Source organism: Mytilinidion resinicola (assembly GCF_010093595.1).
Source record: "Mytilinidion resinicola strain CBS 304.34 unplaced genomic scaffold BDZ99scaffold_9, whole genome shotgun sequence".
NCBI classification, from domain to species: Eukaryota; Fungi; Ascomycota; class Dothideomycetes; order Mytilinidiales; family Mytilinidiaceae; genus Mytilinidion; species Mytilinidion resinicola.
The window spans coordinates 1554907-1578118 of NW_022985445.1; the positions used below are offsets into that span (position 1 = coordinate 1554907).

At 52.5% G+C, this 23212-nt stretch overlaps 10 protein-coding genes and 1 non-coding gene across 11 annotated transcripts; 7 read left to right on the forward strand and 4 right to left on the reverse strand.

Annotated features, from left to right (window-relative positions):
- Position 1: 1 nt before the first annotated feature.
- On the forward strand, positions 2-2369 carry BDZ99DRAFT_416783 (peptidyl-prolyl cis-trans isomeras-like protein). Its single transcript, XM_033716800.1, has 5 exons — positions 2-265; positions 317-1023; positions 1074-1618; positions 1674-2085; positions 2138-2369. The coding sequence occupies exons 1-5, from the start codon at positions 160-162 to the stop codon at positions 2273-2275; spliced, it is 1908 nt and encodes a 635-aa protein (XP_033577378.1). The 5' UTR covers positions 2-159; the 3' UTR covers positions 2276-2369.
- A 129-nt stretch (positions 2370-2498) lies between these two features.
- Positions 2499-2574, forward strand: BDZ99DRAFT_t48. Its single transcript has one exon. It is a non-coding gene; the product is annotated as a tRNA-OTHER (tRNA).
- Positions 2575-2959: 385 nt separating this feature from the next.
- Positions 2960-4930, reverse strand: BDZ99DRAFT_443158 (mannan endo-1,6-alpha-mannosidase DCW1 precursor). Its single transcript, XM_033717835.1, has 3 exons — positions 4512-4930; positions 3752-4455; positions 2960-3702 (listed from the first exon to the last, which is right to left on the reverse strand). Exons 1-3 carry the CDS (start codon positions 4600-4602, stop codon positions 3139-3141), a joined length of 1359 nt encoding a protein of 452 aa, XP_033577379.1. The 5' UTR covers positions 4603-4930; the 3' UTR covers positions 2960-3138.
- Positions 4931-5768: 838 nt separating this feature from the next.
- Positions 5769-6607, forward strand: BDZ99DRAFT_476580 (snare protein-like protein Snc2; the record flags this gene model as incomplete). The annotated part of the gene is made up of 3 exons (XM_033722066.1): positions 5769-5879; positions 6305-6536; positions 6588-6607. The coding sequence occupies 3 exons, from the start codon at positions 5769-5771 to the stop codon at positions 6605-6607; spliced, it is 363 nt and encodes a 120-aa protein (XP_033577380.1).
- A 745-nt stretch (positions 6608-7352) lies between these two features.
- BDZ99DRAFT_462992 (uncharacterized protein) lies at positions 7353-8929 on the reverse strand. Its single transcript, XM_033719976.1, has 2 exons — positions 8689-8929; positions 7353-8641 (listed from the first exon to the last, which is right to left on the reverse strand). The coding sequence occupies exon 2, from the start codon at positions 8440-8442 to the stop codon at positions 7438-7440; it is 1005 nt and encodes a 334-aa protein (XP_033577381.1). The 5' UTR covers positions 8443-8641; positions 8689-8929; the 3' UTR covers positions 7353-7437.
- A 533-nt stretch (positions 8930-9462) lies between these two features.
- Positions 9463-10223, forward strand: BDZ99DRAFT_387856 (UMP-CMP kinase-like protein; the record flags this gene model as incomplete). The annotated part of the gene is made up of 2 exons (XM_033715543.1): positions 9463-9793; positions 9886-10223. The coding sequence occupies 2 exons, from the start codon at positions 9463-9465 to the stop codon at positions 10221-10223; spliced, it is 669 nt and encodes a 222-aa protein (XP_033577382.1).
- A 990-nt stretch (positions 10224-11213) lies between these two features.
- On the reverse strand, positions 11214-12638 carry BDZ99DRAFT_311137 (uncharacterized protein). Its single transcript, XM_033714268.1, has one exon. The coding sequence runs from the start codon at positions 12314-12316 to the stop codon at positions 11357-11359; it is 960 nt and encodes a 319-aa protein (XP_033577383.1). The 5' UTR covers positions 12317-12638; the 3' UTR covers positions 11214-11356.
- Positions 12639-13205: 567 nt separating this feature from the next.
- BDZ99DRAFT_462994 (uncharacterized protein) lies at positions 13206-14714 on the forward strand. The gene is made up of 5 exons (XM_033719977.1): positions 13206-13558; positions 13614-13624; positions 13674-13932; positions 13983-14122; positions 14171-14714. The coding sequence occupies exons 1-5, from the start codon at positions 13422-13424 to the stop codon at positions 14500-14502; spliced, it is 879 nt and encodes a 292-aa protein (XP_033577384.1). The 5' UTR covers positions 13206-13421; the 3' UTR covers positions 14503-14714.
- Positions 14715-14925: 211 nt separating this feature from the next.
- On the forward strand, positions 14926-15795 carry BDZ99DRAFT_416799 (ribosomal protein L36e; the record flags this gene model as incomplete). The annotated part of the gene is made up of 5 exons (XM_033716801.1): positions 14926-14962; positions 15016-15136; positions 15217-15228; positions 15284-15353; positions 15470-15795. The coding sequence occupies 5 exons, from the start codon at positions 14926-14928 to the stop codon at positions 15548-15550; spliced, it is 321 nt and encodes a 106-aa protein (XP_033577385.1). The 3' UTR covers positions 15551-15795.
- A 271-nt stretch (positions 15796-16066) lies between these two features.
- On the reverse strand, positions 16067-18302 carry BDZ99DRAFT_443178 (uncharacterized protein). The gene is made up of 2 exons (XM_033717836.1): positions 17843-18302; positions 16067-17787 (listed from the first exon to the last, which is right to left on the reverse strand). The coding sequence occupies exons 1-2, from the start codon at positions 17977-17979 to the stop codon at positions 16371-16373; spliced, it is 1554 nt and encodes a 517-aa protein (XP_033577386.1). The 5' UTR covers positions 17980-18302; the 3' UTR covers positions 16067-16370.
- Positions 18303-18436: 134 nt separating this feature from the next.
- On the forward strand, positions 18437-20127 carry BDZ99DRAFT_462996 (putative thioredoxin). The gene is made up of 3 exons (XM_033719978.1): positions 18437-18757; positions 18818-18965; positions 19029-20127. Exons 1-3 carry the CDS (start codon positions 18679-18681, stop codon positions 19813-19815), a joined length of 1014 nt encoding a protein of 337 aa, XP_033577387.1. The 5' UTR covers positions 18437-18678; the 3' UTR covers positions 19816-20127.
- Positions 20128-23212: the final 3085 nt, after the last annotated feature.

Sequence of the window (23212 nt, forward strand, 5' to 3'; positions counted from 1 at the left end):
AGAGTCTAAGGCATTGCGCTGAACTACACGTGAACGTGTAGATTTTGCGGCGAACCCACCTCTTAAGATTCGACCTCTGCTCCCAACTCAAGCACTTCTCAAGTTGCGCCGTAGCTACCTCAAGGTTGACAGTTCCAACGTAAAACTCCACCTCACACTATGGCATCCGATGGCCTCATGTCTCCGCGCTCCACGAAGCGGTCGCGCTCAGAGATGGAAGTAGACGACGCAAAACCTGTGAATCCTCCCGCTAACGAAGACGATGGTATGCTTACTCGAGTTAACTTTACATCTCACGCTCACAAATGCTTTCAAGATACCTCCTCAGACGACGACGACTTCGGCCCCGCGCTTCCCTCCACAGCCCCGAAGAAGAAACGCCGCAAGCTTCCCTACGAAAAGCTCTACGTCGCCGCTCTCCCCACCGCAGGTCGCTATGTCAAATCTTTGATGCACAGAGACCAGTTATCATTCACGGTCTTCACCCCACATACCGACTTTCTAATTACCTCTTCTGTCGACGGTGTCGTAAAGTTCTGGAAGAAGGATCTCGGCGGAATCGAGTTCATAAAGGAGTTCCGTGCTCATAATGGCGAGATCAGAAGCGTGAACGTGAGCGCAGACGGGCGGAGCTTTGCCACAGCGGGTGCGGACAAGACGATCAAGATCTTTGACGTGGTTACGTTTGATCTATTGGCTATGTTGACGCTAGAGTATGCGCCGAAGTGTGTGTGCTGGGTACACGGGCGCGGAGCTTCGTTCCCACAGCTAGCGGTTTCGGATGAGGAGAGCTCATGGATACGAATATATGACGGACGAGGCGAAAACCAGGAGCCGCTGCACATTGTGAAAAGCTTGCATCGGAGGCCGGTGCATCTCATGGCCTACAACAACGAGTATGACTGCGTGGTGTCTGCAGATGAGGGAGGAATGGTCGAATATTGGAGGGCAAGCGGGACCTATGAGAAACCGGATAACGTATTCGAGATCAAGAGCTCTACCAATCTATTCGATTTTAAGAAGGTAAGATACGACGCCCACGTTTCATGGTTCGTGGATTTAACTCCTTCTAGTCAAAATCCGTGCCTTCATCAATCACAATGTCACCAACGGGACACCAATTCGCAACTATGTCTTTCCCTGATCGAAAAATTCGAATATTCGACTTTGCCTCTGGCAAGCTATATCGAACCTATGACGAGTCAATCGAGACCATTAGCGAGATGCAGCAAGCCGGAACTGCAATCCAAACCCTCGAAGACGCCGAATTCAACCGCAAACTGGCAATTGAGAAAGAGCTGGACACCGCTGCCGTCCGGAGTCGCATCAATGTCATCTTTGATGAGACTGGTCATTTCATCCTCTATGGCTCGATTCTCGGAACAAAAGTCCTCAACACACTCACTAACAGGGTGGTAAAGGTGTATGGGAAAGACGAACCATTCAGGGCCCTGAACCTGGCCCTTTACCAAGGCCAACCAGAGAAAAAGGGGCTTGTCACTGTCGCCATGGCAGCTAGTGACAACCCGTTGCTTCAGGAGGCCGAAGCGCGTGACGCCATGCTTGTCTCCACAGGCTCCGGCAAAGTCCGCTTCTACATGTTCACGAACGATCCAAAGTAAGCCCCTTTGCCCCTATAGTCTTTCAGAAGATCCCACTAACCATCATCCCAGCGCGTCAAAATCCGAGCGCGACGTCCAAAACGAGAAACCCCGCAACATCAACGCCAAGCAGCAAGCCGAAACTAAACTCGCCGCAACAGGCACCTCCGCCATCATCCATACCACCTACGGCGACATCCACATCCGCCTCTTCCCCGAAGCCGCGCCCAAAGCCGTCGAGAACTTTGTCACACACGCTAAGAACGGCTACTACAACAACATCATCTTCCACCGCGTGATCCGCAAGTTCATGATCCAGACGGGCGACCCTATGGGCGATGGGACCGGCGGCGAGAGCATTTGGGGCAAGGAGTTCGAGGATGAGTTTTCGACGCTGCGGCATGATAAGCCGTACACTGTTAGTATGGCGAATGCGGGGAGGAATACGAACGGGAGTCAGTTCTTCATCACGACCGAGAAGGCTGTAAGTTTCAGCCTCGTTCAACTCTATCAACCGCGCTAACGAACTACTATAGCCCTGGCTTGACGACAAGCACACGATCTTCGGACGAGCGATTCAGGGGCTGGACGTCGTGCACAAGATCGAGAATACGAGGGTGTACAAGGAGAAGCCGGAGGAGGACATCAAGATCATAAACATCGATGTGGTGTAATTGGCTGCACCTCACCGCTTCTTGGTCTGTTTGTAGTTGCTCCAAGCTCCAAAGCCAGTAGCCACAGCGTCCAATAGACTTTATTCTCTGAAGCGTCATTCGACCCGTGATGCTAACTGTAACGTCGCGCGAGCAGCTCTCGTGACTGCGTTTCTCCTTGCCTTGTTGTTTCCAGGGTAAGCCATTAAATTGCGGTTCCAGCGAGATCGGCACTCATTCGAAATCCGGTGTGGTGTAGTTGGTAAGCATACTGGGTATTTCCAAGCCCAAAGACCCAAGTTCGACCCTTGGCGCCGGACGTCAGCAATGCTTTCATTTTTTTTTACCTCATTTTGCTGGTCGTAGGGCGAGAGTGCAAGATACATTATTTACTTTTTGAAGCGCCAATCGACCCATGGCAAGCGTTATGCCAATTTTGTTCGGCTCTTTTTTATGTTTCCGTTTTGGTAGGTTGGTCTTTTGATGGAAGGCATTATGATGCCGTTATCCCGGCTCCCCTCGTCAATCTTTCAATCCGGTGGGCTGTAGTTGGCTATCATATTATCTGTCAGACCCTGAAAAGGGTACCTGGGCATAAGACCAAGTTCGATCTTTGGCGCCGGAACGTTCCTAACGCTTTGCTGTATTTTTGACACTTTGCTGGCCGTAGAAGTAGAGAGCAGCATAATGAATCACAAGTTGAGAAGCGACATGAAGCGGTGGTATCTTTTTCAAGGCCAACGCAAGCGTCAGGATTACTTTCATTGATAGGTTTTGAATATCCCCGGTCTAGGATTTCAGGTACTATGAACGTAGGAGAGAGAAATGACATCAACACCAACGCCAAAACACCGATACTGTGCAGTTCAAGAAAGATCACTCCTTTACGCCACCATCCACCACGCGCCGCCGAGGATGGCGATGAGGACGAGGGTAGTGAGGAAGCCAGCGCCGACCTTGTCGCCTGTCTGGATGGGATCCGCCTTCAAGGGGTTGTCCTCACTGTGCGACCCTGCGTTCGGGTTTCCTTTGCTAATGCCGCCGGTCTCGTTACTCACGGGCCCGGCGACTTGGTCGATCAGGAGGGATTGGACAACCTCCAGCGCGGACATTTGCTCGCCGACGCCGAAGCTACCGTCCCAGACGCCGTTGGTGGTCCACTTCTGGCCGCACGTTACTCCGTCAGTGCCGCCGCTGCACTGTTTGGCCGCAGCCTGTGCCGAGGCCGTGAGTTTGGGCATGATCAGGTCGTGCGTCCATGGCGCAACCTTGGTGGTGGCAGCCATCCAGCGAGCGAGGTAGGCCTTGAACGACTTTTGATCGACGTCGCATTTGCCGTTCGCCTCGCAGGCTACTTCAGTCATGACGTTCGGAACCACAGTGGAGAAGAAAACATCGGTGCCGTTGATGATACCGGCGGTTCGGGTCTTCCACTTGTCGTCGCCAGTCTGTGACTTGTTAGGATCGTCAGTATGTCGGAGAGAAAGAAGAACGTACAATATTCCACATGGTAGCCGCGCCAAGCATGAAGACACCGGCGTTGTATGTCCATTGGATGTGATTCACTTGTGTGCAGTTGATGGTGTCGTCTGAGCCGTCGAAGAAATGGTATTGATCATTCATGAGACCAACCCCCTCCACCCAGTCCCACATCCGTTCTGCCCAATCGACATAGGTCTGATTTTTAGTGTATTTTCCAAGCCGGGCCGCGACATTGAAAAAGCAGCCGTTCGAGATGGTGTTCTTGTAATTGTAACCATTGTTGAAGGTGAAGATCTGCCATCGCAGACCACCGTTGCAGGTGCTATTGTCCCAGCGGTTGGCTTGTAGGTTGAAAACGGCCTGTGCTAAAGCGAGCCATTGCGGCTTGTCCGCAGGAGGATTCGGGAACTTTACTTCTGCAGCAGACATTGCTGCCATGGCCCAGAAAGATTGATCGTCGTTACCCTCCGTCTTGGTCTGATTCGGCGGCATGTAGTCGTCGTTCGGCCCCACCTGGAACTGCAGGGCTTGTGTAGTAATGTTGTTATATTGATCGTCTCCCGTGTAATACCAGTAGTCCACCAACGATCCGAACATGGCTCCTGCTTCCCACCAGTAGTACGGTTGAGGAAGATTTCCTGGCACGTCTCCAGGCCTGTAGCCGGTATAATAGCTTGTCATTCCCTTCGCAATTGTGGCAGCAGCCTTCTTGACGGAATCTGGAGTGTGTCAGTACCATGTTCCCCGCGGGAGGCATGTGCACGAGGAAGCTCACCCATCGATGTGACATCCAGATCGATTGCTTGCACACTTGACGCAGAGAGTATCAAGGCGCCTAGGGCCCCCGCCACGTTGGTGGGCTTCATTATGCTATTACAAGATATGAGGCACCTGTCCCCAAATCTAAAGCTGGCAGTTCTTTGTCGAGTTCGCAGGCGCTGTCAACGCGCACTGGTGGGCGAGTACCGAGCAGAAGCGTCGGATTTCGTACCCAAAGCCGAATCGAAATACAACAAAGGATAGATGCTGGACCCTGAGCGGGAATGGGCAGGGTACGCAGGCGAATGGTAGCGAGTGGAAGCGGCGTGAGAGGTCCTGTCGACGGCGCAGACGCGATGGTGGTGGTTGTAGGGGACGGCTGGGAAAGTCGAGGAGGTCTATCGTCAGTTGAGAGAGCGTGGAGAAGAATGAGCGTGGTTTGGAAGTGGTGATCCAGGGGGAGGGTTGCAGAATGCTGCGCCAAGCTGCCAAGGGGCCCGCCGTGATACAATATCAGTACGAGCATTGGCCGAGCATTGGCGTCGAGGTGCTCGCAAGCGGCAAGGTTCCGCTGACTGAGCACGAGAAAGCGCGTATTCAACCGTGGGGCTGTGCTGGCCGTCGTCGGATGGAGCGTTTTGTTACGGGAGGTTGCAGCGGGCTCGCAGAGCTTTGTTGCTGCTTCAGTGCTGCATTGGGCGTCTCAGCATTGCTTCAGCGTGCCATCGAAAGCCGGCCGTGGCGCGTGGCCAGCAGACCAACGAGGGCGCCGAGAATAGCAGCAGACACGGCGACCAAGGCGCCGCCAGCTCCGGCCAGCGCTGGCTTTGTTGCTGTGTTGCCACGGCGCATCTCGTGTGCTCGTTCTCACAAACGCTGACGCAGCTCCAAGACCTGACCCCCGACACTGCCCCGTTAGGCACGTGACGCGCTCAAATACTCAACGTGCCTAGGTAGATAGTAAGCTGTTCCACCGAAACTGCCTCTCTTCTGCAAACACAAATACACACATCCGCTGTCTAAGACCGTTCGCATTCCCGCAGCAGTTTGGTGTGGAGACCACATTCACATTCAGCCTCAGCTCACACCAGCCTGCGACCAGACAGGTTTCGCTCGCCAAATCGTCCAGGGCCGAGAGCTCACCACTTCCTCATCATCAACCACCTCACATTCTGCAACCCACGCCTTCATCGTCCGCCATCACAGCCTCGCATCCACCATCCATCCATCTCGCCTCCTCACCCCGCGCATCCCGTAAACCACACCAGCAGCCATGGCCGACCGTGAGCAACCCTACGACCCGTACATCCCATCTGGAGGCGCCAACCCCCAGGCCGGTGGCGCAAATCAGAATGGCAACCATCGCACAGCTGCCCTCCAAGCGGTAGGTCCTCCTCCTTGTCTGTCGGCACACTCAGTCCTGCAAAACTGTATCCGGGTTGGCTGGGCGGGGCGATACTGGCGAGTCTCGCAACATCCTGCGGCTGCGACCGCCGCTTCCACGGTCGCATTCGTCAACACCGCCCGCGCGGCCACGTCCGCCCTAGGTCCTGCCATTCAGCTCGAGAAATCAGCGGAGCGGGATTCTTGACGGATAGGGGCCGTTGCGGGTGGAGGTGACGGATGCGCTCGTGGGCGAGATTTGTTGCATGCCCGCAGTATCGCCTTTCGCAAGACACCAGGCATCGTACCAGAGTCGCGAAGATGCTCAACCCTCAATCACGCCCTCTGCCACCCATTCTACCTTGTTTTCAGGCGTCTTCATGGTCAGCTCATCGAAATGCCAAGCCGCTGACATCTGTTCTTTAGGAAATCGACAGCACCGTCGGAATCATGCGAGACAACATCAACAAGGTCTCCGAGCGCGGCGCCCACCTAGACTCGCTACAGGACAAGACCGACAACCTCGCCGTGTCCGCCCAGGGCTTCCGACGCGGCGCCAACCGGGTCCGCAAGCAGATGTGGTGGAAGGACATGAAGATGCGCATGTGCCTCATCGTGGGCATCATCATCCTTCTCATAGTCATCATTGTACCCTCAGGTAAGGAACCCCGACTCCTTCTACAGTCCCACTCCTAACGCAATTACGCAGTTGTCGCTACCAAGCATTAAGAATGAAGAGAGAGATCAGGGGTGCAATGGCTAGTAGAATCACATTGGAGAGAGAGAGAGAGGGTAGCAGGAGTGCATCTACAGATGCTCAGCTGGACATGCACTCGTTGCTAGCTGGTCTGGTTGGAAGGGGAACTTTCGGGCATCCCCCGGAAGTTGTTGTAGCTTTTACGTCCTCGGCGAAACTGGAGCTCTGGGTTCTTTTTTTTCCTTTTCATAGGTCTTTCACTGCATTCAGTCACGGCTTGTAGTAATGGAGTCATTCTTGTACCAATCCCCTCCTCCCCACCCCCCCGATTCCCTGCACTGCCGTGCTTTCTGCGGAGGTTCTGGGTGCGTGCGCGCCTGATCTTCTTGTTTTGTGGTTTGGTTCAGCGGGCTTGTATGTCACTCAGAGAAATGGAATTTTGCGCTTTATCAGTGAGTGGGGCTTGTTCTACAGTGATTTGCCATAGATATTCGTACACTTTCCTACCGCTGTTTGTGGGGCTCCAACGTACTAACAGGAGCTGGGGTAGCTGATACAACGTCCCATCTGCGTACACCCTGTTGACGCTGTCTGGGGTAGCCTTACGAGTTTACTGGTTGTCTAAAATGCTGAACTTCTCTCTCATCCGGAGTGCTGAAAACACTATGAAGCTCCTCACACAGTGGTAAACGAGTGTACGGACCTCTATGACGAGGCATAGCATGCACGTGGTGAGTTAGAACACTCTTAGAAAACAGTATCACGTCAGGAAGAAGTCGTGCAAAGTGTGATTTTCATTAATCCTGTCCCAGACAGCACCCTCAGTACCATACAACCCTCGAAGTGTCTACAGCAACCCGGCCTAATACATCACCTTAAACTTCAGGAAATGCTGCCATTCAGCATACGTCTCCTCCCATGCCTCATCCCACTCCGCCATCGCATCCCTCTCGCTCCACCCCCGCATCGCCCTGCCAATCGCCTCCCCAAACAGCCGATGCAGCTCGAAACACGCCGTCTCGGGCCCTGGATGCGCCCACTTGAACGGATGCGTGAATGCCGAGCTCAGCTCAACCTTGATATGCGTGAGTAGCGGGTTCTGCGTGCCATGGCCTCCAGCTTCATTCTTTCTAGCAGCATTCGGTGGTGTGGTAAGCCGCCTGAATTGCAGCAGCGGCGCCACCCAGTCTTGCCGTAGGTCGAGGTGTAGCGGCGACGCTGTGACGTGCACCCACACGCGCAGCGACTCCAATCCTAGCATCAGCTTCGCGGCCTGCCGGCATAGTTCGGTCCATCTGGCGACGTGCTTGGCTCTGAAGTGCGCGAGGTCGGCGCGGTGGGCGTTGCCGTAGGTGGTGTATGTGAGTTCTAGCTTGCGCACCCAGGCGGCGGCGCCGGGCGGGGTGTTGGTGAAGAAGTTTGATAGGCGAGTCGGGGAGGCGGTGCGGATGGTTGTTGCGGCGTAGAAGAGCGGGATGATCTCGGTGTGGATCTGCTTGTTGACGAGGAGTAGGGCGTGGACGGACGTCTTCCAATTGGTGTGAGTGCCGTGGATCCGGAAGTACTTGCCCATTAGGCGGGACTGGGTGAGGGTTTGGCCGCGCGCTTTCGTCGTGCCGTTGAGAGTGTGGTCATCAGAGTCTAAGGTCTCCTGATCGCAGTGGGTGCGGAAGATGCGGTCTTTGCTTCCAAGGGTTGAGGTCACGCATAGTTTGATGCTTTTGATGGGCTTGGGGCGGAGTTGCGTCTTCGCGGTTGCGAGGGACAGATCGTTGCCTGGGTGGAAGCAGTAGTAGTAACTCTGGTTTCGGAGCTCCCCGGGGAGGTCAAGGAAGCCGGTGCGCTTTTTCTTTGGGGTTGCCATCATGAAGGGATTAGAGGATCTTGCTGCTAGAGGTGAGGTTCCCGGAACTGAGGTTCGCAGACGTGATGGAGCCTGGAGATGTGAGAATGATGACAAAGATGGCTTGATTGAGATACTATTGTACTTGGTAGATTTATAAAAGATGATGAGATGCCAACCTTAGCTTCACACTCACAGCTTCAAATGACGCCGTCGGAGGGACCTGGCGAGGTTAGAGACTGTTCAAAACGCTCAGCGGATTCTTCTTACGGAGTTCTGAAAGTATGTCGAGGTCCTTCAGACGCCAGCAGACGAGTGTACGCAGACCGATCGACGCAGGTAAGTCTCCCTTATTAGAAATCCTAAGCTGTTGTTAGATTCTTGTTAGATCCGAAGTTCTTCAAGTTGGTCAATAGTGCCTTTAGTGACATGCCCTCTGATTGGTGTGAAGCTAAGATACGTCTCATCAGCCTAGTTCGCACTTACAGCCTTGTCCTTCGAGAACTTGCAGTCGAAGTGGTGAAGAAGTGTTCACGCGTGTTTGCTGTTTAAGACAAAACGTCCACGCGCACTGTCCATGCCTCGTGGTCGCTAGCGCAAACAGACACCTCTGCAGCATCGTCGCTCCGTCATTATCTCAACACCATGCTTCCTCTTCGCTCCTCGACCGCTGTGACCACCAGTCTGACTTTCTTGCGACCCAATTCCCTATCTAGGAGTAAATACATACGTCTTTCTCCTTCACAGCTGAACAGTTTCTCCACGACTCGCGCCTCGTTCGAAAAAGACGCCAAAGACGCATCGAGCTCCAGCCCACCACCTGCCGGCAGACCCCAGCCACCGCCCCCTCGACCTCACCGCCAGCAGTCACCGCTCAAAGTCTGGCCATTTGTAGCCATATTCGGCCTTGGGACCTTCGCCTTTTCCCAGATCGTGAAGCAAAGAGAAGGCCAAGTCGATACAAGCAAGCTCCTTCATAGTCCGAGCAGACCTTAGAAAGAAGCACCACTAAACACTCGAAAAGCCCAGTGTTGCACAGTCGAGATGCCTGCTATTGATCAGCTAGCCGCCGCCAAGCGCACGAACCCCCTCTATACCCCGGAGCAAGCCACTGTTATATTCGTCCTCGGCGGTCCTGGTGCTGGAAAAGGGACCCAGTGTGCGAAGTTGGTCCAGGACTATGGCTTCAAGCATCTCTCCGCGGGTGACTTGCTGCGAGAGGAGCAGGACAGACCTGGCAGCGAGTTTGGCGATATGATCAAGTCGTACATCAAGGAGGGCACCATCGTGCCCATGGAGGTGACGATTCAGCTGCTGGAGAATGCCATGGGCGCGGCGATTGAGAAGGAGGGCAAGAAGATGTTCTTGATCGATGGTGTGTCTTCTCCTTCTTTCTATAAGATATCGATTCTGTCATATAATCACATGTATACTCAAGACCTAGTAGCTAACGAAGTCGTCATCCAGGATTCCCTCGCAAAATGGACCAAGCTCTACACTTCGAGAAGACGGTTGTTCCCTCCAAGTTCACCCTCTTCTTCGACTGCCCAGAGGACGTCATGGAAGAGCGTCTCATAAACCGCGGCAAGACATCCGGTCGTGCGGATGACAACGCCGAGAGCATCAAGAAGCGCTTCAAGACATTCGTCGAAACGAGTATGCCTGTGGTAGATGCCTTCGAGAAGGAGGGAAGGGTGGTCAAAGTCATGGCCACGCGGAGTCCTGAGGAGGTGTACGAGGACGTCAAGGTTGGGCTGAAGACTAAAGGGATCGAGGTCCCGACGTTCAAGTTCGTAGCTAACTAGCGTGGTGAACGCCCGTATGAATAGCAGCTTGTAATTAGATTGGGTCTAATGAACTCTCTTACTCTTCTCACATCACCTCCCTTGCCTATTTGCTTCAGACTACAGTGCCTTGCCGTAGATATCCGTACACTTTCCTGCCGCTGTCTGTGGAGCTTCAACGTACTAATAGAGACAGGGGGGGGCGGATCCACTTCCAATCTGCGTACACCCTGTTGGCACTGTCTGAGGTAGCCTCATGAAATTACTAGCTGTCCAAGATACCGAACCTCTCTCTTATTCATAATGCTGAAAATACTATGAGGCTCCTCACGCAGCGGTAAATGAGCGTACAGTATTCAATGACAAGGCATTGTAGGTTTTGGCTGACATTGCTATTTGATACGGCTATGTCCACAAGATACTCTTTCTTGAAGCAAGACGTTTGTCCACCCTGGATTTAGAAACCGAGTGGAGAAGCCTAAGTCAAAGCGAACATGCCGCAGGTCACGCTGTCGCCATGAGGTAGGAGTAGACTGCAATGCATTGCCAATAATCTGGAAAGGATATCGTTTCGACTACTGCTAGGCGTCGGACGACACTAGCTCTGCACTGGGATACCATCTCCTTACCACCGTTTCAGCATTGTACTGGCTTTCAATGTTACCAAATTCTGGCCGAATATCCCGACAGTCCAGCCCATTCCGACAGCACAAATCCTTCAACTCCTTCACTCCCGCTTTTGGTAGCCACTGCCCTTCTCCTTCGAACTGACAAAAGTCAAGCTCAAACAGCGAAAGGTTGACGTTCTGTAAGTTTGGGGCTGTCTCTCTCCATTTCTCGTTCTCGATGAAAGCGGTAAGAGACTGCATCAGTTCCAGTTCATGCCACTCGTATGTTTCATAGAAGCAGCAGTCGTCCCGGAAGCAAATAGTGACCAAGCCGGGAGGCAAGACGTCGGAGATGTTAGGTGAGTGGGCCGGGCGACCAACCAAGTAGGACGCAAGGGGAAATTTCAACGTCCCTCAGAGCTGAGAGACCTTTCAATGAGCAGTTGTGAGCAAACGATAGATAGTAAATCGAGTTCTCCGTGGCATCGGAACCCGCGTACGTGTAGCACTCAAAACTGATTTTGAGATGGGTGAGGGTGACCTTTACTAGTTCGAGGCTGGATGTGAGCGCAGGACCATTAAAGTTGTGCGTACAGGGAAACCAAACGTTGTAATCCAGGGATACAAGATTCGGTGTAGAAGCCAGGACTTTTCGTAGTACCAAAGGTGAAGCACCTGTTTGGGGTAACCGCAATTTTTCAGCGAAGGCGCGTTCCCCGGCATTATCGCTAGTGACTTGTCTTGTTCTTCGTTTTGGTTCCATTCAGCTGGGAGGTTCATCTCGGCTTCCTCAAGTGTGGGCAAGTGGAAAAAGGGAAGATATAGTCGCATGTCAAGGGAACTCCCCAGGTCTTCGATGTAAAAGCCTATGTGCTGTTTTTCTGTCTCGGGATCAGCTCCTAAATTCAGCGATTTGAGGTGTTCCAGCTTGGTCGTTTTCGTAGTTGGTTGAGCGGAGAGAGCATGTGATAAAACACCTCCGATATGATGATTATGTCTTAGCAAGTCTTGCGCTATTGTGAGAGTTGTTAGATTCGGGCATTTCACAAGAAATAAAGCAATGATAGCATCGAGAGAATTGGCTTTTAGCCCCGCTTCCATGTCTTCTCGTTTTGGCATTCCCGTCTCTCGTAGAGTTGCTAGGAACGTTTCACTCTGGGGCTTCAAGGGCGAGGGCAGGCTCGGACCGAAAAGAAAGCTTCCATGGCGCCGAAAGCCTTCTGCTCGCAAGCTGACAATGGAGATGTAGGTTACCAACTTTGGTGTCTCGATCATGGTCCGGAGGAGATTGATGCACGGCGATTCAAGCATATGACCTTTGTGCTCTTTAGGATACTCTTTGCTATCGCCTTTCCAGGTCATCGTAATTTTCTTGAAAAGAGCCTCGAGTGTCACGATTCGGATGGCTTTGTAGGTCTTCGATAGGTTGGAGAGATTAGTCTGAGCTGGATACGGAGTGATACTATTGACCATCTCTTGAGGCAATGTGGGAAACGTAGAAGCCATTTTTAACGTAAGAGAGGATCAAATCGAAGCCGAAGTCGAAGTAATAGAGGTATTGCTGGGCCGTTGTGAATTATGAAAAAGGTGCCGGGTAGGTGATTGCCTCGTTCCAGTGGTAGGCCGCGCTGTAGGTATGAGGTGGCTCAGCGAGTGGTTATCCTGCGGATTTTGTGAAGCAATGAAGTACGCCTCGCAATAGCAGGTGAATTCTCAGAGGCTTATCGCGGTCGCTTTATGTGAAAAATCCGGAGGCCAGAACAGGTGTAGTCTGTTTGCTACGCCGCACTCTGCCCACTTCTACGCAAGGATTTTATTCGCAACAAACTGTGCCTCTTTGTAACTCGACCTTCGATGATTCGATTTGGAGAGCCAGTATAGAGTTTAAGGAAAATCGATTGATTGGTGAAGCAAGCATTGGATTGCTTGAAGGCAATTACTCTCCTGCTTTCTCTATGAGTTGAATAAGACAAGTCAGTCCCTATACGGCCTAGACTAAGAAGCACGTGTCCTAGATCATTATGTATTTGGTGAAAGCCTGTACATATAGAAATCGATCCTAAAAGGAAGCATCACTGTATATGAATTAATTGATACTTGGTTTCGTGTCTGAGCGACGAAAGGGTGTTCGCGATGCTGACGATGATCGTCCGGGTAAGGCGTTAAATAAGGTTGTGGCGGAGAGTTCATTGCTTACGGCCTTTGATCGAAGGACTCCACCACTTCAGCACGCTTACGATAGCCAAAGGCTGGGAGCTCGCAGTATGCGCACCATGACCAAGCTAGAAAAAAGGTCGAGTGGTACAGCGAAGAGGAGGCACCACGGAGATAGCGCGTGAAAACCTCCGGAAGCACCGGCAACGTAGCGCCCTGGCGGCCCTGACGTCAACATGGCATTTTCTGCTTTCACCCTTCCCAGACGCCATCGCGCCGTCCTTGGAAGTAGAAGTACCGCGGGTCCTCCCCTATCGACCCTCGAGTCCTTTTCTTCATTCATCTTTAATTGACAGCGCATCACCCTCGTGGCTCGTTGCAGGTTCACCAGGACACTCGTCGCGCCTTGTTTGCCCCCTACGATACATCTCCCCTTCATCCCTATCGACTGCCCATCATGTGGGGAATTTCATATTGGATCGTGCCGATATTCAGCGCGTTCGTCTGGTTAGCCATGTTATTAGCAATGCTGATAACTTGGATAACGGAAGGCTCGCCGCGCTATGCCTCAATGGAAGCAGGCCAACACATCGCGTGAGTATTCCTACACGCGAATTATTGATGATGGTGGAAAACTAACAGACGACAGTTATATTTCCGGTATGAAACTCCTTGGAATCACCAGTAACTTCAACTGACGTGTGTCAAGATGTCGGGGCGCAAGGACTGAAACCTCTCTTCATCGCAATGTCTACCGTCACGGTCGTCACGCTTGATCTCACCTTTATCCTCGAGAGATGGCTGCGGCACACTGGTCGCTTGACCCACAACACTTCGTTGTTCCAAAAAATACTATCTATCCTCTCGATCATTGCAGCGATCGTTGGCGCCGTGGGTCTGATCCTACTCTCCATCTTTGATACCCTGCGACACCCTCATCTCCACGATGCCTTCCTATGCTTGTTCATGTAAGTTCGCTTAGAGAAACTGGGAGGAATAAAGCTAAATAGTTACACAGAGGTGGATACATCGTCTCCGCGATCTTCATTTGCGCCGAGTATCAGCGGCTAGGAATCCATTTCCGCGAGCACAGGGTCCTGCGCATTTCGTTTTGGCTGAAGCTGGCATTCATCCTCATCGAGATTGCTTTGGCAGTTGGTGAGTAAATGTGTTGTAAGTAATCGCATAGTTACTGATCGTTCCCAGCCTTCGGTGTCACTTCCAAAAATGGCCACCGCAACGTGGCCGCCGTATTGGAGTGGATCATTGCGCTCATCTACTTCTTCTTTGTGCTGAGCTTCTTCATCGACTTTATGCCAGCCGTCCGAACCAAGCATCACCAAAGCCACGAGACCGAGATGGACGTCGCATTGGAGCAAGGGGATTCTGCCACTGGAAGGTTATATCAGAACGGCGCCGGCGATGGAGGCATGAATGGCTATACCAATGGTGCCAATGGCTATACCAACGGGGCCAACGGCTATGCACCAGGTACCACCAAGCCTGTAGAGCCCGCTGTCCCGTCCCGGAATTTCTAGATTACTGCCTCTCTTTTCCTTTGTATAAAACCTGTAGTATGCGCTGTCGATTGGCGTGCTCATTTCTGGTGTTCCGGCGGCATTGAGGCATTCCACGATATCTTGCATTTGCGCGACGGAGGTTCAACAGTTGGACGGCATGGTCTGTAGATACGTAAAACGAACACTGCCTCGCTAGATAAGTGGGGCTTCAATACAACATAATTAATGATGAAGCCCCGTAAAAGCCCCGTGATCTTTTCGTTCGATGGGACTACACAGTACTCGGAAAGAGGGCCATCAAGTTGGTGGGTGTAAGTGTCACGTGAGTCTACCAAGGCGAAATGATTATCCGAGCTGGTCTGTGCGCCACGGTCCATTTCGAAAACCTCACTGCGACGACTCTCCTCAGATCGCAACGAAACCCCAGCGACAACCGCCAAAATGCCAAAGAACCTCAAGCCAAAGAGCGGGATCGCAGGTAAGACACCTCATATCTCAACGTCAACGCCGGCTTTTCTAATTTCATCGCAGTTGGCCTCAACTCGGGACATGCTGTCACCCCCCGCCAGCCCAAGACGAAGCCATCATACCGAAAGGGTTTCCAGAGCAAGCGCACACTGTTCGTGAAGGATGTCGTCCGCGAGGTTGCCGGGTACGTTTGATTCTCTGGACAATATCCATCACAGTAGGATGAATCGGTGATTGAACATTAGCTAACTTTCTTTTCGACAGACTTGCACCATAGTGAGTTGCGACCGGTATTACCAACCTTACCACGGACACCACTGATCGATTCTAGCGAGCGCCGAGTTATTGAGTTGATCCGCAACAGCAAGGACAAGCGTGCCCGCAAGCTGGCCAAGAAGAGGGTACGCATACCGCCATCCTACTCCTTCGAACCGCCTTCCCCAATCTTCCTCGACATCACATACGAACCCCCACATCACACATACTTCGGAGAGCATACTGACGGATTTTATTCTAGCTCGGGACTTTCGGACGCGCGAAGGCGAAGGTTGAGGAGATGACCAACATCATTGCGGAGGCAAGGCGGGCGGGTCACTAAGCGATGGCTGGCGTATGGTTGCGATGTCTCTTACAACTTGGTGGATTGATCATGAATTCAATACACTAGAGGGAAGTCCTCAAAAATTCAAAGAAAGCCCGTGGGATCTGGACAGTGCTGTAGCCAGGACCTTATCATACCCTCAATGTGACCATGTTTCACTTCAACACCATATTTGGCTGGAAATTCTCAATGATTCGTCACTGATTGAGAAGTGAAGGTCTGAAATGATAATGCAGTATGGGAATTAGCCTCTTCTGGCATGCTACGTTGAGTGAATAATGAGCAAAAGAATAATCAAGCATCGCCTCTCGAATATCGAATGGACAGGGACTGAATGCCAGTCGAGCATCTATCAGACATCGTCTAGCCACAATCATCGAGTAACGTAAATTCACAGTACAGAGTCGAGCTCACAACTTCCAATGAAGATATCGGAGACCCGACCTGTAACGATTAATGCTAATCAAAAACAGTCACTCATCTTGCACTTAGAAAGTCGGTATTGATTATGAACAGGTAGATGCTATGGTCAAATCTAGGTATTGGCTCTCCTCAGTCATGCTAGGATCAGTAGAGACCAGGAAAGGATCACGACACTCGAAATTAGCTTCGACCAAGCTCACACATCGTCTGGAAAATGAACATGTATTGAAGCACCTCAGAAGGTGTTGAATAAGTGTAGACAGACTAGCCTACCAGTACTGCACAAACACTAATACCCTCCAACGCCAATTGTACCATCTATGCAGCTATGAGACGCCCATCGTATCTCATGATAGCTCCCCCAAGCAAGCAGCCATGGCTTTCTTACTCTACCTCATTTCTTGTAGAAACCCTTGCTGAATATGCTCTTCAGCTTGCTCTCCTTGTCCGCATTGCTAGTACTGCCGCCTCCAGTCTTCCTCATACCGAGAATGTTCGTCGAGGGCTTCTCCTCCTGTCGATTATCTATCTCGGGTTCTTCGACACGCAGAACTTGAGCTTTCTGCTGCCATTCCTGCTTGAGGACATTCTTCGACGCTCGTGCTTCACTGCTTGCGTTGTCGTCCCAGAGGAAGGTCAGTATCTCTCGACCCGAGAATCGGAGATCCTGAACCAGACGCTGTGGCCCGTTTTTCATAGCGAGCGGCGCTCCTTTAGGCCCTATGTATCGTAGGTGGAACGGCTGTGTCGGGTGCACCAGGAGATTCCGTACAGATTCGTACAGTTTGCTTGCAGTGTCGGAGTTGGAGAAAGTCATCATGACCTGACTCTCATCTGGCAGACGGATCCGGAATGTGACGCCTTTCTGGGCCTCAGATTTCTGTTTCCGAATAGCGTCTTGCTCTGCAAGCTCTTTATCTGATAGTAGGCGGGAGTTCTTGCCGCGGTTTTGTAGAGATGCTTGGTGTGCTTTGGCGTGTTCTATTGTTGGAATATAGTCGGCTTCGTTGTATGCTCGCAGTGCGGCTTGCGGGGTCGAGCTACTAGGCGGAGCAAAGATCTTGATTTCGGTAGATGGGCTTGGTTGAAGCGGTTCACTGCTTGGTGATGTGGCGGGATTGGGTTCTGCTTGCGAAGTGGCTTCATCGGGCCCAGTTGTTGCTGCTGTTTGATCTACCTCCATTGGCTCTGGTGCCACATTTTGGACGTCAGTAGCAGGAGTGCTGTCGGCTACTTCAGGTTCCTTCTCCTGTGGAGCTGGAACTGATGGAGGTAATCCTGTCGCCTCAGCAGTAGAACCACTGGCGGTAGGCGTACTCGCGGAGGGTTCTTCAGCGGTCTTGAAGTACTCTGTGATCTCGGTCATAGCTTCTTCGAGTGGGGTTCCGCTATTCTTGAAGTTCAGTCGTAATAGCGCTGTTCCGCTATCGAATCCAAGCTGGCTCAGTGTTTGTTGAAGTTCCACAAAGGTTGACAGCTCGCGATGACCCGGCATCACAGTTATGACAGGTGTTTCGTGGTTCAGCCTTCCGGAGCCCGATCCCGGAATACCGTTCATTTCGGGTACGCCGCGTTGAGTGAAGTTGTGGTTCGCGTCAGATCCACTTTCGAATTGTCGTAGTATTTTCCACAGCGAGTCATTGTTGGGGAATTTCTGCGTCAAGCGGACGTTCTTCTCGGATTCTGGCAGCTGGAGAGCTACAGATATGGGAGCCGGGGATCGGGAAGCTTGTACGAGGTCCAGGCGAGCGCCTCCAGGTAGATTTGCTAGCCGTATTTGTTGAGAGAGTGTTACGGGCTTATTATTGAACCTGGCAGAGTGTCAATACCCTAAGCTTCGCAAGAGCATAATGTAGGTTCACGTACTTAAGAGTGTATAGGTCCGGCTTTAGATTGAACTTGTTGCACGCCTCGTTCCGCACTTCGGTCAAGTATTTGCCTGGCGTGGTGGGAATCTTGGCCGTTCTCGCAGACGGGCTTAAGATCATAAGATGAGACGCCATAACGAGCCCGCGACCTTGTAGGTGGAGAAGAGGGCTACTGCGGTGTTGGCGAAGACGAGGGCTCGGGCGCGATTGCAGCCGGGAGCGTGCCTTTGGTAAACGCTCTGGCAGGCTTCGATAGAGTGAAGGGAGGCGTAGAAGTAGAATAGCGCCCCCAGCAGCTGGTTCTCGGTGTCTGTCAATCGGAGGCCAGTCAAGTTTGCCATTGGGAGGTGTGGGAAAGACGAGAAAGGACCCCGCAGGCGCGGAGGGTTGAGGCTGCGGTGGTCTATAAACTCACCTGGACGAGGCTGACGGAGACGACGGAGCTGCACGAACACGATATGGTTCACTGCGCAAGCTTCGAGAGCGAGGGTTTTGGTGGCCGACTGCACTGTTGCAGCTAGGAATATTCTTGAGCGGTGATGCCTTTGCTTGGAGTCGCTGTTGTCCTCGTCAGCCAGGCAACATCCAACACACCTCTACCACTGCTTCCTCATCTCGTTCTAGAAGCTTCCAACCCCTACTCACGGCTTCAACCCTCTCCTAGCGCCTCTGCTTGATTCGCGTCTGGATCGCAGAACCCTTCCAGGCCGGAACCAAAGCCACATCTGCAGGGCATTCCTCCGCAAGGCGCCCCCGCCATCAATAATCGGCAGCGGGAACCACGACCCCAACTCTCCATCCCCGTTTGCGCAACACCAGAAGCCAGCCCCAACCATGTCGAAAACCGTACATATCGAGTCGCCTGCGCAGTTCAACTCGCTGTTGTCCTCGTCCCGCGTTGTCGTCGTAGACTGTGAGTGCCGCAAAGCCCCCGCGCGCCCCTCCAGCGAAATACTGACCGTCTCTCGTGCAGTCTACGCCGACTGGTGTGGGCCATGCAAGGCCATAGCCCCGGTCTATGAGCAGCTTTCCGCCCAGCTTTCGAGACCGAACATCGTTACCTTCACCAAGGTCAACACCGACACCCAGACGCAGATTGCGCAGAGCTATGGCATCACCGCGTGAGGCCACCCCCGCCACATTCTTGCTCGTGAGACAGTGGCTTACCCTATTTTTGTTTCTAGCATGCCAACCTTCATGATCTTCAAGAATGGTCGCGAAGTCCAGAAGATCCGCGGTGCTCGTGCCAAAGAGCTGTCCACAGCGGTGCAGATGCTGGCGAATGAGGCAGACTCTGATGGCAACTCGGGAGGGTTCGGAGAAGCAAGCTCCAGCACGAGCGGGACCTGGCGCGGTGCCGATCTACCGCGCGGATATCACGATGTCTCCGACCAGGTCGATACCAGAGGGCTGGACCTACTCAACTCGGACAGCGAACTAGGCGGAGTACGAGCACTCTTCGACGCCAGCATACCGTCTTCGATAGGCAGCGGGAAAGGAAAGGGAAAGGCTAGTGGAGCCGAAACAAAGTCAGACTGGGTGGAGAGCGACGTCGACGAGCAGCTGATGCTGTATATCCCGTTCCAGTCGATGCTGAAGGTCCATACAATCCACCTGACCTCACTACCACCGAAATCCGAGGATGAGGACGAGGACGACGAGGTGCCGATGCGACCCAAGACGATCCACATATATTCGAACCGCGCACACAATCTGGGCTTCGAGGAAGCGGAAGACATCCCTTCCACACAGTCAATAACCCTGAAGCCGAGCGACTGGGACGAGAAAACCGGGACAGCAAAGGTTGAGCTTCGCTTTGTCAAGTTCCAGAACGTGACATCTTTGGTCATCTTCGTAGTCGACGGGGACGGCGAGGGTGAGAAGGTACGGCTGGATAGGGTTCGCATAATCGGCGAGTCTGGGGAGAAGAGAGATATGGGCAAGCTGGAGATAATCGGCGATGATGCGTAGTCACAGCTGTCAAGCGGTGTGGCAGTCATCTTCTAATGCTGACGGAAAACCTTGCGTGGGCTCTGGTGTTCACTTGATTTGGCATGCACGGCGGGTCTCATTGGCAGCTTAGATGGCTCATAGATACTTACGACAACCTCACGAGGCTCATGACAACCTCTTGAAAACATTCAAGCCCTTCCAAGGCTGCGCTGCATACTATACTGTACTAAAGTTCTAGCTGACCAGGAAGTCTAAATCGACTACCAGTGACAGTGACCCTGCACTTAATAAGCTTATTCAGGTTCATGAAACCTACATACTTGGACAGCCGTAGGCTACTCCCTACATATGAACTTTACAAAATAGTTCTTCAAGTTATTTAAATCAGGGCCTGAGGCCCAAGGGGATTATGACAAGTATGAACGGCTTTGCCTAATTCTTGTGAAGCTTTTAGAGTCTATTGCGAACGGACTGACGTTCTACGCGAGCCTTTCTTCTACCCAGTGGGAGCTTTGGTGGGCTTTTCCAATGATCTCAACCAGGCCGATTTGCATTGGCTGGAGCGTGGAATGCTCAGCTCTAGGGTTTAGCTGTGAATACATACGTATAAGATTTACGGATTTGAACATGTGCTGCCCTCATGGAGCGTAGTCATCTCACAGCCTCCTATTAGCCAGAAATTGTCAGGGTCCAAGCTGAGTCAGCACACAATCGCTTGAAGATTTTCACGTCGCAGGCAGACCTTCTTCCTCCTCAAGGCCCATGATGAAGCGATGCGTAAGCGTCGACAATAAAATAGGAAGAGGATGACTTGGCAAATGCTAGGGCTGATCTCAACTGACACTTTCTGAGGCCCGTATTTCCTGTTGCTGTGGGCGATTTCCTTACTCTCTCTCAACTGCTGGCAGCCAGAAAAGCATGCGGGATGGTTTGCTGAACTTTTGGAAAGGCTCTTCTGTCATTGCCTGAACCTCGATCAGTCTTTCTACGTCTATTCGCCGCGATTATATGTCTACTTTTCCACGAAATAGTTTTCCATGTCATTCAGCCCCTCTTTTTTCGTTTGAAGCCATATCCTTCACCGTGGAATAGAACTTCATGTCAATCAAACTCAGATACATAGCATATTATTATTAGCACGATTGCTTAAGCGTCAGACTTCGACGCACTCATCTAGTCGGCCCAACATGATATGTCCGCATTCTCTGAGCCATCGCACCATCCTCTTAAGCCAACATCTGAGCGCATTTCACGCGTCTTCGTTGAGTAGATCCGTCTGCTCAGTTCCACTAGCTGGGTACGATATCACATCGCTACACGTACGCAACCTGCAGGCAATGTCGACATTTTCAAAGACCCCAGAGTATCAACCACAGCCTTGCGGCTATCTGTCCATGCCGCCGCCACATATCACACAAACAGTTTCTTGTACACTTCGGGATTCTTCCCTGTTCACAGACCCGAACGAACGCAATTCTCGGTCGAAATCCTGATTATAGTGTCACCAATATGCGACATACAGGCAATGCCTTGGTTCTATTGGCCCAATTAGGCAGATGTTCAACCCAGCGAACGGCTCCCCGGTTTCCCCAGCGCTTCTATTTCGGTCATGCAGCTCCCGAATTTTCGAGTCGCGGTTGAAACGTTCCAGGCAAGCCTACAAAGGTAGGTATGGAAAATCGCTTCGTCGACGCTGCTAACGCCAAAGGATCTGAAGTCGACGCCTTTCTGTAAATAGGAACAACGCAGCGCGCGGGTAAAGGCTAGCGATCAATGACAGTTCACTCCGTCAACGGATGGTGCCGTCTTGGTGTACCAAACCTCGGATCGGAGAGGCCATGACGTGGAATGACAGACTTTGGGGCTAACGGGCCAGGCACAAGGTGGGCTCGACTACACATCATCGGCTCTTGAACGGCATGCGGAAGGCCCAAGATTTGAGATGATGTGGGGAAGAAAGGCTAACGGCGGGACCTGATAAGAATGTCATGACCCGAGATACCTACCCTCGGGAGAATTGTCTCCACATGGCATGAATCGAAATCTCCTTCTAGACCAGGGGCTGGGATGCAGCTCCACAAGTTCCTGGACCCTTGACCGCGAGGACGTGGATGTCCAGGGCTTGTGGAACCCTGAGCTTCCTATTCGAGCGGATTACCCAGCTAGCTTCCAGGATGGGGGCAAGTCCACCAAGCGAAGTTTGCAAGAGATTATGCTCGACGCTCTGAAGAGGCAAAGTCGCCGCGTATCCTGCCGGCGTCGCAGTCGGTAAAGAAAAACCTTGAGGATCGCGCGGAGCCGGGTTTCATCATCCTTCAGACGGGTTTCTCACAAGGCTGAGAAGCAGAAATCAGGCGGTGGTGAACTGACCTGTCGATCCACCACTCGAAGCTCTCTGGTGCTCTTTCCACACTAGCAAGACGAACTGCATGCGGTGTGCGTCTCCCCCGAATATATCACCACTTGTTGGCCGAGTCAAGGTATGCGTCGAGCGTGGTGGACGCCAACAATGTGGAGATGTCAAGTCGGCCGCGGCCTGCCGGAAGTTGATTGTCCCAGTCTTCGAAGAGCTGGTGGAAGATCGGAGGGCTTCTATAATCTCCCAGCGATCTGACGGAGGAAAAAGGGTGACGAAGCAGGTCTAGCGGAAGCCACGGTCCACGACACACTTCCCCGGCGCTGACTGTCTAGCATGCTACGCTAGGCGCAACACTAAGGCGGAATGCAGGGGGGTAGCCTTCCGTGATCGCCTGTTTACTTGAGTCGCAAGACAAAGAGGCCAGGCCGGTCGAGCGTGGTGGTAGAATTGGCAGAGCCGGAGGTGCTGCCAGAGGCGTCTCGCGATGCTCTTCAGCGTTAACAAGTCCTGTCCGCTCGCGTAGGACGAAACACTGGTTCTCTGTGTACCTGCATATGTTCCTGCATTAGCTGGCCAGCAGATTTTGTGGACTGACTCCAGCTTGTGCAGATGTGGGGCATTCCTACGACTTCTATTGGCTCTATTCGAGAACAGCGCGGAGACCGACAATGGCGAGCAGAAACACTCGACGTTCTTCTGGAACACTTGTCCGCCAGGGGGATAGGATGTGTGGGCGTAACGCAGAGGCCCGTGACGCCGACGTGCATTGATGGCGCGCCTGTGCTCTTCAGTTTATGAATCGTGTCCTCCAGAGGCCACGGCTTAGGGCAGCGAGAGGCCAGTCCCGAAACGAACTTGTTAGCTGGTCTCAGAACGCAATGCAGCTGGTGGTCATCGCCACTCCCCCAAAATAGCAACGCGGGAGAGTTATGTCCGCCTGCATGGGCACGTAACAGGCACCCAGCACGGTGCGAGGCGACATGCACAAGCAGCGACGTTGTGGTGCCACACCGGACCCGTTTTCAGTGATTGATTTATCGCGGCCGTCAGCACGAG

Coding starts and splice junctions, on each gene's coding strand:
- BDZ99DRAFT_416783 (XM_033716800.1), top strand. CDS start 160: ATGGCATCCGATGGCCTCATGTCTCCGCGCTCCACGAAGCGGTCGCGC. Junction 266..316: donor TCCCGCTAACGAAGACGATG/GTATGCTTACTC, acceptor AATGCTTTCAAG/ATACCTCCTCAGACGACGAC. Junction 1,024..1,073: donor ATCTATTCGATTTTAAGAAG/GTAAGATACGAC, acceptor AACTCCTTCTAG/TCAAAATCCGTGCCTTCATC.
- BDZ99DRAFT_443158 (XM_033717835.1), bottom strand. CDS start 4,602: ATGAAGCCCACCAACGTGGCGGGGGCCCTAGGCGCCTTGATACTCTCT. Junction 4,456..4,511: donor TCTGGATGTCACATCGATGG/GTGAGCTTCCTC, acceptor GACACACTCCAG/ATTCCGTCAAGAAGGCTGCT. Junction 3,703..3,751: donor CGGCTACCATGTGGAATATT/GTACGTTCTTCT, acceptor AACAAGTCACAG/ACTGGCGACGACAAGTGGAA.
- BDZ99DRAFT_462992 (XM_033719976.1), bottom strand. CDS start 8,442: ATGATGGCAACCCCAAAGAAAAAGCGCACCGGCTTCCTTGACCTCCCC.
- BDZ99DRAFT_311137 (XM_033714268.1), bottom strand. CDS start 12,316: ATGGCTTCTACGTTTCCCACATTGCCTCAAGAGATGGTCAATAGTATC.
- BDZ99DRAFT_462994 (XM_033719977.1), top strand. CDS start 13,422: ATGTGGGGAATTTCATATTGGATCGTGCCGATATTCAGCGCGTTCGTC. Junction 13,933..13,982: donor GCCTTCCTATGCTTGTTCAT/GTAAGTTCGCTT, acceptor ATAGTTACACAG/AGGTGGATACATCGTCTCCG. Junction 14,123..14,170: donor CGAGATTGCTTTGGCAGTTG/GTGAGTAAATGT, acceptor GATCGTTCCCAG/CCTTCGGTGTCACTTCCAAA.
- BDZ99DRAFT_443178 (XM_033717836.1), bottom strand. CDS start 17,979: ATGGCGTCTCATCTTATGATCTTAAGCCCGTCTGCGAGAACGGCCAAG. Junction 17,788..17,842: donor CCGGACCTATACACTCTTAA/GTACGTGAACCT, acceptor ACACTCTGCCAG/GTTCAATAATAAGCCCGTAA.
- BDZ99DRAFT_462996 (XM_033719978.1), top strand. CDS start 18,679: ATGTCGAAAACCGTACATATCGAGTCGCCTGCGCAGTTCAACTCGCTG. Junction 18,758..18,817: donor CCGCGTTGTCGTCGTAGACT/GTGAGTGCCGCA, acceptor TCTCTCGTGCAG/TCTACGCCGACTGGTGTGGG. Junction 18,966..19,028: donor CAGAGCTATGGCATCACCGC/GTGAGGCCACCC, acceptor TTTTGTTTCTAG/CATGCCAACCTTCATGATCT.